Source organism: Siniperca chuatsi, linkage group LG13 (genome assembly GCF_020085105.1).
Source record: "Siniperca chuatsi isolate FFG_IHB_CAS linkage group LG13, ASM2008510v1, whole genome shotgun sequence".
In the NCBI taxonomy this organism is placed as follows: domain Eukaryota; kingdom Metazoa; phylum Chordata; class Actinopteri; order Centrarchiformes; family Sinipercidae; genus Siniperca; species Siniperca chuatsi.
This window is the reverse complement of record NC_058054.1, coordinates 14,411,875-14,423,972: the sequence shown is the minus strand read 5'-3', so window position 1 is coordinate 14,423,972 and position 12,098 is coordinate 14,411,875. Positions and strand designations below refer to the sequence as shown.

Here is a 12,098-nt window from a genome sequence, read left to right as displayed (position 1 = left end):
GACAGATGCATTCTTTCTTTCTTTCTCGCTCTCATATCCACTTTTCCAATTTTGTCTGTTTAATGTACCCCAATCAAACAAAGTTCTAGAAGTTTCCTTCTTAAAAGTCTGCATTTTTGTTCTTTAATTAGACTATAATGAAAAACCCTCTCTATTTAAAGGTAACAGTCATTCCACACTGAGTTTAAACTCCCAGTTGTCAGAAGAAATTATGATGCAAATTTGTCCCTGAAATATTTAAACATTTTGTCTCTTTGAAATTAAAGATTAAAACAGATTCCCTATCCTGGAGCCTTTTGAAGTTTGTGTACTCTCTGTGGTTTTCAACACACACACTGAGCCTAATTTTTACAACATACTAAAGTTTTGTGTTCTGCATGTAACTATGGAAAATAATTATCTGGTTGTGCAGTGAATTAATATGAGCTGAATTCTACATTACCTGTTCTTGTGCAAACAAAGACCCCAGCCAGCATCTGGTTTCGTGTTTCTTGTATCCTCTATTATATTAATATGATCCATCTGCTCACCTGGCAGCTGTCTGTCCTGTTTTTCTGCAACTGCCTATGTAGCTGCCTTTTACCCTGAAAGGAATCACTGCTTTGTCTCTAAAAGCCTCCTATAAGAAATATACAGGGAAACTGAAAAGTAAGGTGGTTGTTAACCTGATCTTATTCTTGTTGCAGGAGCAAAATAATGATCTGATGTTTCTTCAGTCAACTTTGAGTCTGACATGGTTGACATCATCTTTCAGTAATGGTGTCTTTTATACATCTTTTATAAATGCTTGCATTCTGGTATGATGAATGCACCACATAACAATGTCAGAGTTTGCATATAATGATCAGTAAATTGCATGTATGGCATTGAGATGGCCCCAGAGCCCTGTGCCTTGGTCCTGTGTACTGTGCGTTTTGTGTGTCTTGTAGGTCCTTGGCTGGGTGGAGCTGAGTTGCCATTAAGCTAACTGGGAACACCTGGCCAGTGTTCCTAAGTTACTTAAGCCTGCCCAGACGGCAGTGTCGGTCTCTTCACCAAGTTCTGCTGTGTGGTTTCTTTGCGTTGCCTTATTTGTTGTACACTGACAACATGCAGCCCACATTAGCCATTGCACTCATGCACTTTCATACACCACTGACCCTGACATCCACACCTCATTGCAACTGTTATTGTTCCTTACTTTAATAAATTTAATCTTGTTATTGTTAAGTTTGGTGTGCATCTCCCTTCTTTGTTGCGGCCCGCGAGCTGGTCATAACTGGCATGAATTCAAATGACCATAAGGAAAACAACCACCAACATAAACACAAGGCAATTATTTTGTAGGAATAGCAGAGCAGTTCTGCTGCATTTAAAGACTTGACACCCACATGATAAATCTCGCATGGGTAGCAAAGTGTAGGTCATTAGCCTTGAAAAAGCCTATTTTATCTCCCAGTCACTGCCTCTGTATTCTCTTGAAAATTAGTCCTTAATGCTGATAGCCAAAGGGCATGAATTAAGCTCAACAACCAGAAAAGAGCTCCTTGAGCATTTATCCACTCAGCATGTAATTACGTTTTATTTAGCTGAAATTACTTATTATATTAAAACACATTTGTCTGCTAATAATTATATAAACCTGCATAATAAATTTACATCATAGAGACTTAGATGAGCATGAAAAGGTGGAGAGAGTCTCATACAGAAATGTGTGCGTAGGTCAAATGTGTTCAGATGGGTTTACCTTCCACTAGATGCCTGAACATCATTCACAAAATGCAAAACTTTATGGAAAATGGTGAGTTTTTGTTGGTGTAATACCACATTGAGTCAGCTCAGTAAAGACATATCATATGCACTTTGCATTTTTAACCTTTCACAGGGTTTATTGTTGCTCTATCCGTTCCACAACCCTGTGATTTCTTGACAGAACTGCTCATCTCATCTCTAATAGTGAAATCTCCCACAACAGAGAATATTTGACTCATGGACAGGATGTCTCTCAAGTGTGAAAAAAACACCACAAACTGGGTTACTGTTTATCACTTGAACAACTAGATGAATAATAGCAAAAGAGATAGAAAAGAGGGATGTTGGACAGGCAGATAAACAGCCCGACTGCATTTCTCATGTTGAATTGTAATGGGCAATTTGATCTGATTACTTTTACCAGTGTTGTATAAAATAGAGCCATGCTGCCCTCTGTCTGTAATATACCAAAATTGTTCTTTTCTACCCAACACAAATGAACATTTTGGATATTCCAGTGGAAACCTGATTTAGTCTTCATTTCCATGTTAGTTTTGTGATTTAAATAAGATACTGTTAAGCCTATCCATTGTAGTTTATAAATATCATGTGGTGGTAAAAGAGATCTCGTATTATATTAAGGGCTGCTTTCTAAATCTACAGCAACCAGCAAATAAAAAATGGAAACTTCTTGTAACATACAAATGCCCTATTCTGAGTTTTTCATGTTTTATTGTTGTAGAAATATGAAAATCTGAAATAGGTCAAGGGTCGGATTGGTTGTTGGTAGGCCTTTTTCATTGAAGACATTTCGACATGTCAAAGTAGGAAAAGCACATGTGTAAATAATCAAATGAAAGATGGCTTAATTCCATTTAGCTGCTTCAGTTTCAGGGTCCAGGTATTGTGCATGCTGGTTCACTGTCACGCTGTCATGGCTTACTGGGACACTTGAATATAACAGATCCATCGTTAATATTATTAGTAACACCTGTTCTATTCCTACTATGACAAGTCAAAACAGAAAGTGAAACAAATATCTAAAATTGAAGCAAACCTATATGAATAGATCAAAATTACATTCCAGTATAACATAAAATTATTTATTGCATAAGTATTCAGTCCCTTCAACTCAATATTAAGTATAGAGTCAACTTTGATAGTAATTTTGAGTCTGGGTCAGCAGGTCTATATCAACTTTGCACATGTAGGAATTAGGCCCACAAGAGTATCACAGATGCAACACTAAATAGCAGCTTCATGTGTTTCAGGGTAATTAGGTTAATGGTGGTTAGCGGTGTAAACATACACCAGCTCAAAGGTCGTAATTTAGAAAGTGACACCTGTATGTGTGGTGGCTTGCACTTCGCTGGCATCAGGCAACACTGCTGACCAGAAATGTTACTTTTGATGCCACAATGTACGGTGATGTACGATGGTATGCTTATTTATTCATTTGATCGCATGATGACTTAGATACATCTATGAAGTCTGAATACTGTAGACAGTCTGCACTTATCACAAAACAATACTGATGATGAAATATGTGATGAATAACAACCCAAACCCAACTCCAATAAAGTTTTTTGTGCATAATCCATTCATTTTTAAAGCCAAATAGCTGAAATTGCTACTGAAATTACTCAAGAATGCACTAACACTGAGTTACACTACAAGATACATTTTCCAGCCCTGCATCCAAAGGTCCATCTTGCTGGCTGTAAAAGACAGCCACATAGCTTAATATAAACTTTGTTTTTGGTGTATTTAGATATCAGTATTAGACTTGAGAGCTGCACGTGAGGATTTCTTTCTTTTCTCAAAGGGAAACATACTGGTGAACACTTCTGCTGACAGTAACTTATCTGTACTTGAGACAATTGTTCTCTTTCTCGGTGGTCATTTCGGTGCTTGAAAATTATAATTGATCTGCACTTGAAGATTGTATTTTGACACTTGATGTGTGTATGACTGATTATGCTGTGAGTAAGACCTATAGAATGTATTTATATACACTTATTAAAAGACTTTATTGCATACCTCCTCCATGCTTTCTCTTCTCTTTTTTCTTTCCTATATTTTAGCTGTTTTGGTCGGGTTCAGTTTACCTCCCTTGCCCTTTATTCTCAATGATATGCTTGTTTTATTGTTATCATCACATTCTAGATTTGTACCCTCATGTAGCTGTCTCATCTGTGTGTCATAACATGTGCAACACATGCTGTACATGACATATATACAGATGAGTGACAAATAAAAGGAAAAACCAACATGAAGTGTCTTTGTGAGGTGTTATCCTATCTTGAAACTGACACACAGCATCCGATTGTGCTGTTTGACCATTTACCTTAGATTTCTGACCCTTTCATGCAATCCATCTCCATTGTACAGAGCTCACCATTGCAAGTAAAGCCGCAGATGAGTGATGAATTAAAGGAAAAACCAACACAAAGTGTCTTATTAAGGGTTTTATTGGTCCACCACGAGTTGCCAGAACAACTTCAGTGCTGCATAGATTGTACAAGTTTCTGTAACTCTTCTGGAGGAATGAATACCATTCTTCCAAAAGATATTCCCAAATTTAATGTTCTGATGGTGGTGGTGAGCACTGTCTAACACGTAGCTCCAAAATCTCCCTTAGGTGTTCATTTGGGTTTCATCTGTATACTTATCAAAACAGTGACCTCTCTTGCCCTTTGTGGAAGTATCTGCATTTGTTATGTTTCTGCGCTAATTTATTCAGGTTTTTCCTTTAATTTGTCACCCATCTGCTATTTCATTCGTTTGAATCGTCTCCAAATTATTAATATTAATTAAAAAATAATAAATTGCAAACACTTTGTGTGTGTCTTGTGTTGTATTAGCCAGCAGGGGGAGCTCATAGTCTAGGCAAGAGGTGCCAATGTTTACCATTGAAAGGAATTGTTTATTTCCAGTTAATTTTCTAGGCGCTTCAGTCGAAGAAACTCAGGAAGTTGTGACTAAAAGCGGCACAAAAAGCAAAATGCACGCAATTACGTTACACCCACTGACACTTTTACATATTATGTGTAGCTGCTGGAAGCCGACCCCTGAGGGCTTTTCCGAAATTTAACCCCTGCATGTACACTATGTCTGCCTATTTGCAGGCTACCTCTACCAAACACCCAATGCCATGTACGTACGTGTGTGTGTATGATCGAGAGAGAAGGCAGGAAAAGGGGGACGTTGTCATGGAGCAGGCTATGGAGATCCATTCCATCCATCCATGGCCGTGGTCTATCTGAATGGATGCAATCTGGACGAGCGCTGAACCACTACACTCGCGTATTAAAGTTAATCCATCTTTGTGTTCCCGCTGCTCTGGAGAAGGCTGATGACTGTTGGAGTCACTACAGCTGCTGCTGCTGGCGACGATTTGCATGAGCTGGAGCACCAACGGCTGACAATCCCCCTCCAACTCAGCTGCAAATCCAGGTTCCATCTTTTTGAGCTCTCCCGTGCCATTATTTTATTTACTAAATTCCCATATCCCTCCGCAGGGTCAGAGAGTATTTTGAAGAAATTGTTAAATGGTTTGCGTAGTATTTTTTATCGCGTCTTCTTATCGCTGTTATAAAACATTTGCCACACTCACGAAATATCTCTTTCTCGACGGGCCACATCGATTTGGAAAGATTTGTATACCGTAGTTGTTGTAGGGGGAGGTGGATCTAGTTTTTGAGGAGCCTGGAGGGGCTGTGCTTCGGTGCCACTTATCATTAGATATGGCCACCGTTATAGAGTACACCGAGGCGTCATCTTCAACTTAATTTTGTGATATTTCATAGTAATCTCACAGTTCGGCCACTGTGGCAGGCGGGGTGTTGTTTTTGGCAAGCTAATGTTTGTTTTTACATGTCTTGGGAGGCGGTTGTTACTGCGTGGCAGGCTGGCTGCGAGAGTCTCCTAACTGGCCGCTTGGTCCCGCAGCTTGTCGATGCTGAAGAAAATAGAACCAGTTGCCAACCAAGCGGTCGGCACCCAACATTTGATTTGCGCGTCGCTGTACATTCGCTGAGGATTCACATTTAAAGTTTCATTTACGGAGTGTTGACTTTTGTAGTCGCTTGGACTTTAGATTTCGTTTGTTTATACGTTAATGGTAAAATTGTTGGCCGTAGACTTGGGTGGCTAACACCAACTAGCTATATAACCTGAACTCGTGCGACGACAGCTGTCATTGGAGAAAGGAAAGTGATCTCCCCCAAATGCGTGTGCCAGTGAAGCAGTTTTCTGTTGGATTTACATCATCTGCCTTTCCATCAAATGGGCAAAGTTGGGAATAACATTGCATCGTTGGAATATAATGATATGCGGTATGCATTTTTGAGAACTGCGGTGTTGCTTCATTGGAGAGAGGCTAGCTAGCTCAATTAGCTTGCTAGCTAGCTGGGTGATAAAAGTGCGACGTTTCATCCCCCAGTATTTTGGACATGAAGAGGATAATTCGCTATTCATAGGGCTGGAAGGTAAGCTACAGTGACATGTTAAATTGTTTTTCATGCGAGCTAGATTTGTTTTACATTCACCTTGTAAAGTAAAGCTGAGCCAACATTATCCACCTCCAGTCTTATGTTGGGGGTTTGTCGCCGCCTTGGCTTTCATGACTCAGACTATTCAACGGAACGGAACATTCAGCAGAACCGTTCATGGGTGCTATATAATCAGAAATAGATGAGTAACGTTATATGTTAACTGCTTAACACAATATATACGATCGACAATCACACACAACTAACCTTAGTTTGTAACGAAACGCAGAAAGCAAAGCTTACGTCATTGTATAACGTATCATTTTCACTTTTTGTGTTGCATTGTAGTTCCCCAGAACAGTTCCGTTTCATTGAATAGACCGAGCCTTTGTGTGTGTAGGGCACAAATGCTCATCATTGCCCTGCACCCAGTGTAACTGATAGTGTAGTTAAGGTTACCCATTAAGCTTTCCATCATCCCCAGACTATAATATTTGTCATTAGCTGTGGGACAACAAAAGGCTGAAGCATTAATGTTCGGTGTTTTGGCGTAGGCGCTAGTTACAAGCTAGTACGAGGAGTTGGCCAACTAACTGCAACCATAGGTAACCTGTTTGCTGTGTGAACCTCTTTCAAAGTTGTCTTACTGGCTAATGACTTTCAACGCCGAATCCAGTCTGATATTGCCAGTTAAATACGAAAGATGTATTCATTTCTTACTGCATTTTCTGTCACATTTAATTTATACGATGTCAATGTTACTTTTGTCTGTGGTCGCCAAAGAAAAGGCGACAGAGTTCAACACAACAGGCTAGCTGTCGTTAGCTGTATGCAACTGCTTTGTGCCCAAGCTTGAGTTAACAAAAGCTAACGTTAGCATGTCTCCAATTGTGCCTGTGGTGATCGTGACTGCCTAGTATTCACCGGATCCTAACCTCAGATGCCCTAACAATCAACGTTATTCTCACCACTTTCTGTTGAGGCTTACCTGGTTGTAAATCGGGTTATAAAATGGTCCTTTTCCAACAAATGTTCGTTACATCACCACGTACAGTGTTTCGGGGAACAGTGTAACCCCCTGTTCATTTTCTCTTAGGATTTAAGATAAGATTCATATTTTCTGAATAATTGTACTGACAGTCTAACCATTGTAATGAGTAATATTTCTTGTAGAGTTTGGTGTTTATTGGACCACCATCTGTCCACAGAGCCTGGAGGCTGGTGGAGGCCAATATAGACATAAGAGAAAGAGAGAATTACCACAGATCTGCAGCAAAAGATGGTGTCAGTTCCACAATATCTAACAGCACAAACTGAGACTTCTTCTGGTTCACTGATACAAAATACCTCTTTAATTTGTGGCCCACCATTTTTATTTACCATTTTACTGCTTTACTGAAAATGAAAAGTAGCAAATTTGACTTTCTCATGACTCTTCCTAAAGATAGTCATAATGTAGTCTGATGTTTGCATTTTGGGACAGAAACACAAGCTAGCAAGTGGCTTGTGTGGATTCAACATTTTTTGTAGAGGAGCCATCAAAAATTAATACTGGTGGGTGAAAACATGGCACGTCTGTTGTTTGGAACCAGTTTGCTTTTGAAAAGGATAATGTGGGGCAAAATGGGTACTCTATATTTCCCTTTTTCTTTCTTTTAGGTTAATTCTGGAAATGTCAAGGGGTGGTTCTTAGAGTAGTAGTGATGTTGATTTTATCAAGTACTTGGATTACCCTAGATGTAAACCTAAGTTTCAGTAAACAAGTCAAAAATATATGTTTGCTCTCAGTCAGCTTTATTCTTGTCTCATTTAGTTATTTAAGATTTATTGGAGCATATTTATCACAACCCAGCTAGGCTCTACTAGGGTTTAATTATATTTTCACATTTATCACACGGCATTACTGCCTGGTCACAAGACTCCATAAACCATAAAACCTTTCATGTTACTGTACAATCATGCATTAGAAATCATGGCCCAAAAATGGTTAGATTTTTCACCATTTAAGAAGTTTTACTGTGTATGTTTAGCTACATAATCTTGATCAGTTATTCTAATTTTTACAGCCACACTCCGCTAATTTTGGGACTCTAAAATATACTCACTGAAGCACAGCCGTGATATACAGTACTATAGGCTTATCAAACAGTTAACTATTGTGTTAGCAAACTGTTACCTGCGTACATGTCCAACAGAGACAAACCAACATTTATATTCCATTGGATGTTACAGACCACGCAAGGAATGTAAATTCAGCATTCTCTTCCCTTTTTTAGCACTGTGTTTTTTGTTTTTTTGTTTTTTTTTACCAACTGCTAAGAAAAATATTTGGTCATTAGCTTGCTAGATGCTCAAATATCTTCACCAACCACTTGTTAACTTTCTCCTTGTATACATTGGCCACATGGTGAAAGCAGCACAACAGCAGCAGTTACAGTCAGCCATCACTGTCTACACTAGATGCACAGTACTGCTGTGAAATTAGTATTTGACTGTGCTCTCAGCCCAAAAGACAAAACATTTGTGACTCTTTGTACACATTTTTAATCATGCAGCTGTTGAGCTCTCAGCAAAACACTTGCTGTGCTGCATCACTTTCCTGTAGCACCGTAAAAGTCTTACTGCGCTGCCTTATTGAGAGAGGCTTGATGTTCACAAAACACATGTGCAGGCAAACACTTTTCAAAGCAGCTTGTGCAACACATGAACATATAACATACAGACAGGTGACAAATAAAAAGGAAAAACCTGGATAAATGAGTGCAGAAACATAACAAATGCAGATGCTTTCATACAGGGCATGAGTGGTCACTGAATGGTTTGAGCATGAAAATTATATGAATCACACGCTATGCCCTCTGCAGTTACCACATGTCAACCCAGGTGAACACGATCATCAAAATGCCAAATGAAGGAATATCTTTTGAAAGAATGGTGTTCGTCCCTCCAGTAGAGTTCCAGAGACTTGTAGAATCTATGCCAAGGAGCTAGGATTGGACGATGCTACCAAATTGGCAATATGACGATCGGAGCAGAAGGAAAGGTTAACAGTGAAGTTGTCTAGTGGCAGTAAATGTACAGTGTAGGTTACAGTTTGCCCATTAATAAACCTTGTAGCTCCTCAATACCCAAGACGTTTCCGTGTCTTGCTTCCCGGCTGCTGTGTAAAAGTGAAGGTGGTTAGCCCCGAGGTTAGCATCAACTTCAGCCCTGGAGGAAAACAAAGTCTTCCCTGTGCTTCCCGACCACGGTCTGAAAGCTGCAGCAGGAACAGTTAACACAATGCTTAAGTTACCTCATTAAGCAGATCATATGATTATTAAAAATGTTAGTCATAGTGATAAACTACTTTAGCTTTTTTCTCGCAAAGCTTTTATTGCACTTTGACTAACAAGATTTTACTTCGGGGTGGGGCTTTTAAATCATGATGTTACGATGGTAGAGGGCTCAGTGGTCGATGGCTATCAGCCACCGCCGATGGATGATGGCATCGTTCATCAGCCCAATCCTACAAGGAGCATTGAAGCTGTTATGGCAGTGCGTGGTGGCCCAACACCTTATTAAGACATGTTCCTTTAGTTTTTTAAATTTAATTTGGCACCCATCTAAGAGTTTATTTGGAGTGGTGAGCTTTTCACAAATAAATTGCATAAAAACTGTAAGAAATCCATGGGAAATGGTTAACATTAGGTATGGTCTGTCGTCATATGTTTACATCATATCTTTTAAACTGTAAATACATAACCCAACAAAAGTAGCTAATTGAGGCTATTTATCTGGTGTGACTACAAGGTTAGTACAAGGGCTAACCACCTTGGAATAACGCATGCACAATCCCAAGTCGGAATAAGGGGTGTTTTTCCTGTTCTTACCATTCTGCCGACATTGCGTGAATGCAGCATTAGTACTTAAGAGTCAAAAAGCAAGATGACCTTTGAAAACTTGCCAAAGAAAGCGATCTGTTTCCTCACCAACTATAGAATCAGCTGAAAATGCAACACAGTTGCAAGACATCGTTTTTTTAGTAAGGGGTGCGATTTTTGTTTCTTTCGACCACAAGAATGCACTCATTTGGTCAACAACACTTCGTCACAGAATAACTGTGTAATAAAACGTGTAAATCATAAAACATCACAATGATGTCAGTGTATGGCAGTCACATTGACAAAACAATGTGGACAGAAAAACCCAAACCTTTTGTCAGTTTTCCTTTTCTCCAAAATATCTAATGGATGAAAGATCTGTCCCTGTTTTGGACATCTGATTGGACCAGGGTATGTGAGAGGTGCAGAGTGGCATGATTTTGCTTGGAGTGTAAAGTGGCGTTTTTGAAAGCCAAGTACATCTCATGAGCAAACTGTATTCACATACATTTAAGGGGAATTTGACTACTGCAGTGTTTTTGTGTCTTGTGCATGAAAACAGCCAATGGATATTTTCACCTCGATTGTGTCCACAAAAAAAAAGTTCTATTGAGAAACTGTTTTCTAGTTTAAAAATAAGCTAATGGGAATGTTTATTCCAGTGAATCAAATACCTGAAAAGTCAAGATATTTAATCACATTGATGCAAAATCCTGAAAATCCAATATTGCCAAAAAGCAGTCCCGTTCACTGATTTTTGCAACATATCTGACAATGGAGAGATATTAAAGGGAAAGATACCTTGATAAAAATAGTATAGAACAATCGTTGGCAGTTAACAAATCGTCTTATGGTATATATCGTCATTCAACTCTGGTTAGTGCAACCTCATGCAAATCTTAATCTGTTTTCCTTCGTTTCTCCAGTGCACTCATGCCACCTCAAAATTTCACTTCACATTGTAAAATGCAACTAAAGGGCAGCATTCACCATATTTACCATTGAGCGGTTTGTAGTGGGCTTTCTTTCGGTGGGTGGGTTGCAGCAAATAGAAAACCTGGAAGAGCTGGATTTGGAGTGATTACAGAATGCTTCGACTAAGAAGTGGAAGTTGCTGCCACTCCACTCTGCTCACATTGGGTAGAAACTGAGTTGATGAACATTCTCTGCTCAGAGTTGGACATTTTTCAACTTTAGGTACCGTGTTTCAGCAAGAAATGCAGGGATCTTGGGGTGGATAAAAGGTAATGTACCCTAAACGGCATCCCATATGCTTTAAACCCATTGAATATGATCAGAACTAGGTGGATTTCACTGCCAATAGGATGCCCAGGGGTTTTTAGTTCAGGGACACATGATCAAGCAAAACTAAGAAAAGGATGCAGTTTTGTGAATATTCATCAGAATCGATTGCCAGTGAAGTAGAAGTCATAAGCTATTGATGGCCACATCCTTCTTATAATGTTATGCATATAAGTGATATAGAAAAACCTCAAGTCTTTGTGTAGGCACTCCACTTTGTCTAAATCTCAGAAAGCGCCAAATCAAAAATGCTTCAAAATATAAGGACATCTGGACTTCTCAGTGAACAAAGCTGCAAGCCACGTTCTTCCACCACCAAGGAATTTCCCCACAACATGTCATCTCCTTTTTCTTATCCACTCTTCAAAGCCTGTAAACAATATGAAAACAACAGAAGTGAAAATCATCACCCGTTTTTCCTCTTATTGTTTGAAAAGTTGAGTTAATTTTCTAAGCTTATCGTGTAACACCTATTATGATCTCATCTTCCTTACTATTTTTTTTTTTTTCCAGAATGTCATCAGAGGATAAGACTGTGGAACCCTCTGACCAGGGACCCTCACCGCCCTCCAGCAGTGTAGGGGCCACGTCCACAGGAAGTCCTGTCCACGCAGACAAGCGGCCACGTGGCAGGCCGCGCAAGGATGCTGCTGCCATCTTACCCCAGGCGCCACCCTCATCCACGTCTAAGAACAGAAAGAAGTACGGT

At 39.5% G+C, this 12,098-nt stretch overlaps 1 protein-coding gene across 8 annotated transcripts in view; it reads left to right on the top strand.

Annotated features, from left to right (window-relative positions):
* Positions 1 to 5,364: 5,364 nt before the first annotated feature.
* Positions 5,365 to 12,098, top strand: part of kmt2cb (lysine (K)-specific methyltransferase 2Cb) — a 67,727-nt gene continuing 60,993 nt past the window's right edge. For 3 of the 8 annotated variants that reach the window (XM_044219884.1, XM_044219882.1, XM_044219883.1), the window contains exons 1-2: positions 5,367 to 6,221; positions 11,903 to 12,091. In XM_044219884.1, coding sequence (XP_044075819.1) covers positions 11,904 to 12,091 — 188 coding nt within the window. In that variant the 5' untranslated portion in view covers positions 5,367 to 6,221; position 11,903. Of the gene's footprint in view, positions 6,222 to 11,902; positions 12,092 to 12,098 lie in introns of all 8 variants that reach the window. The other 5 variants (XM_044219885.1, XM_044219879.1, XM_044219888.1 and 2 more) reach the window with 4 other exon arrangements.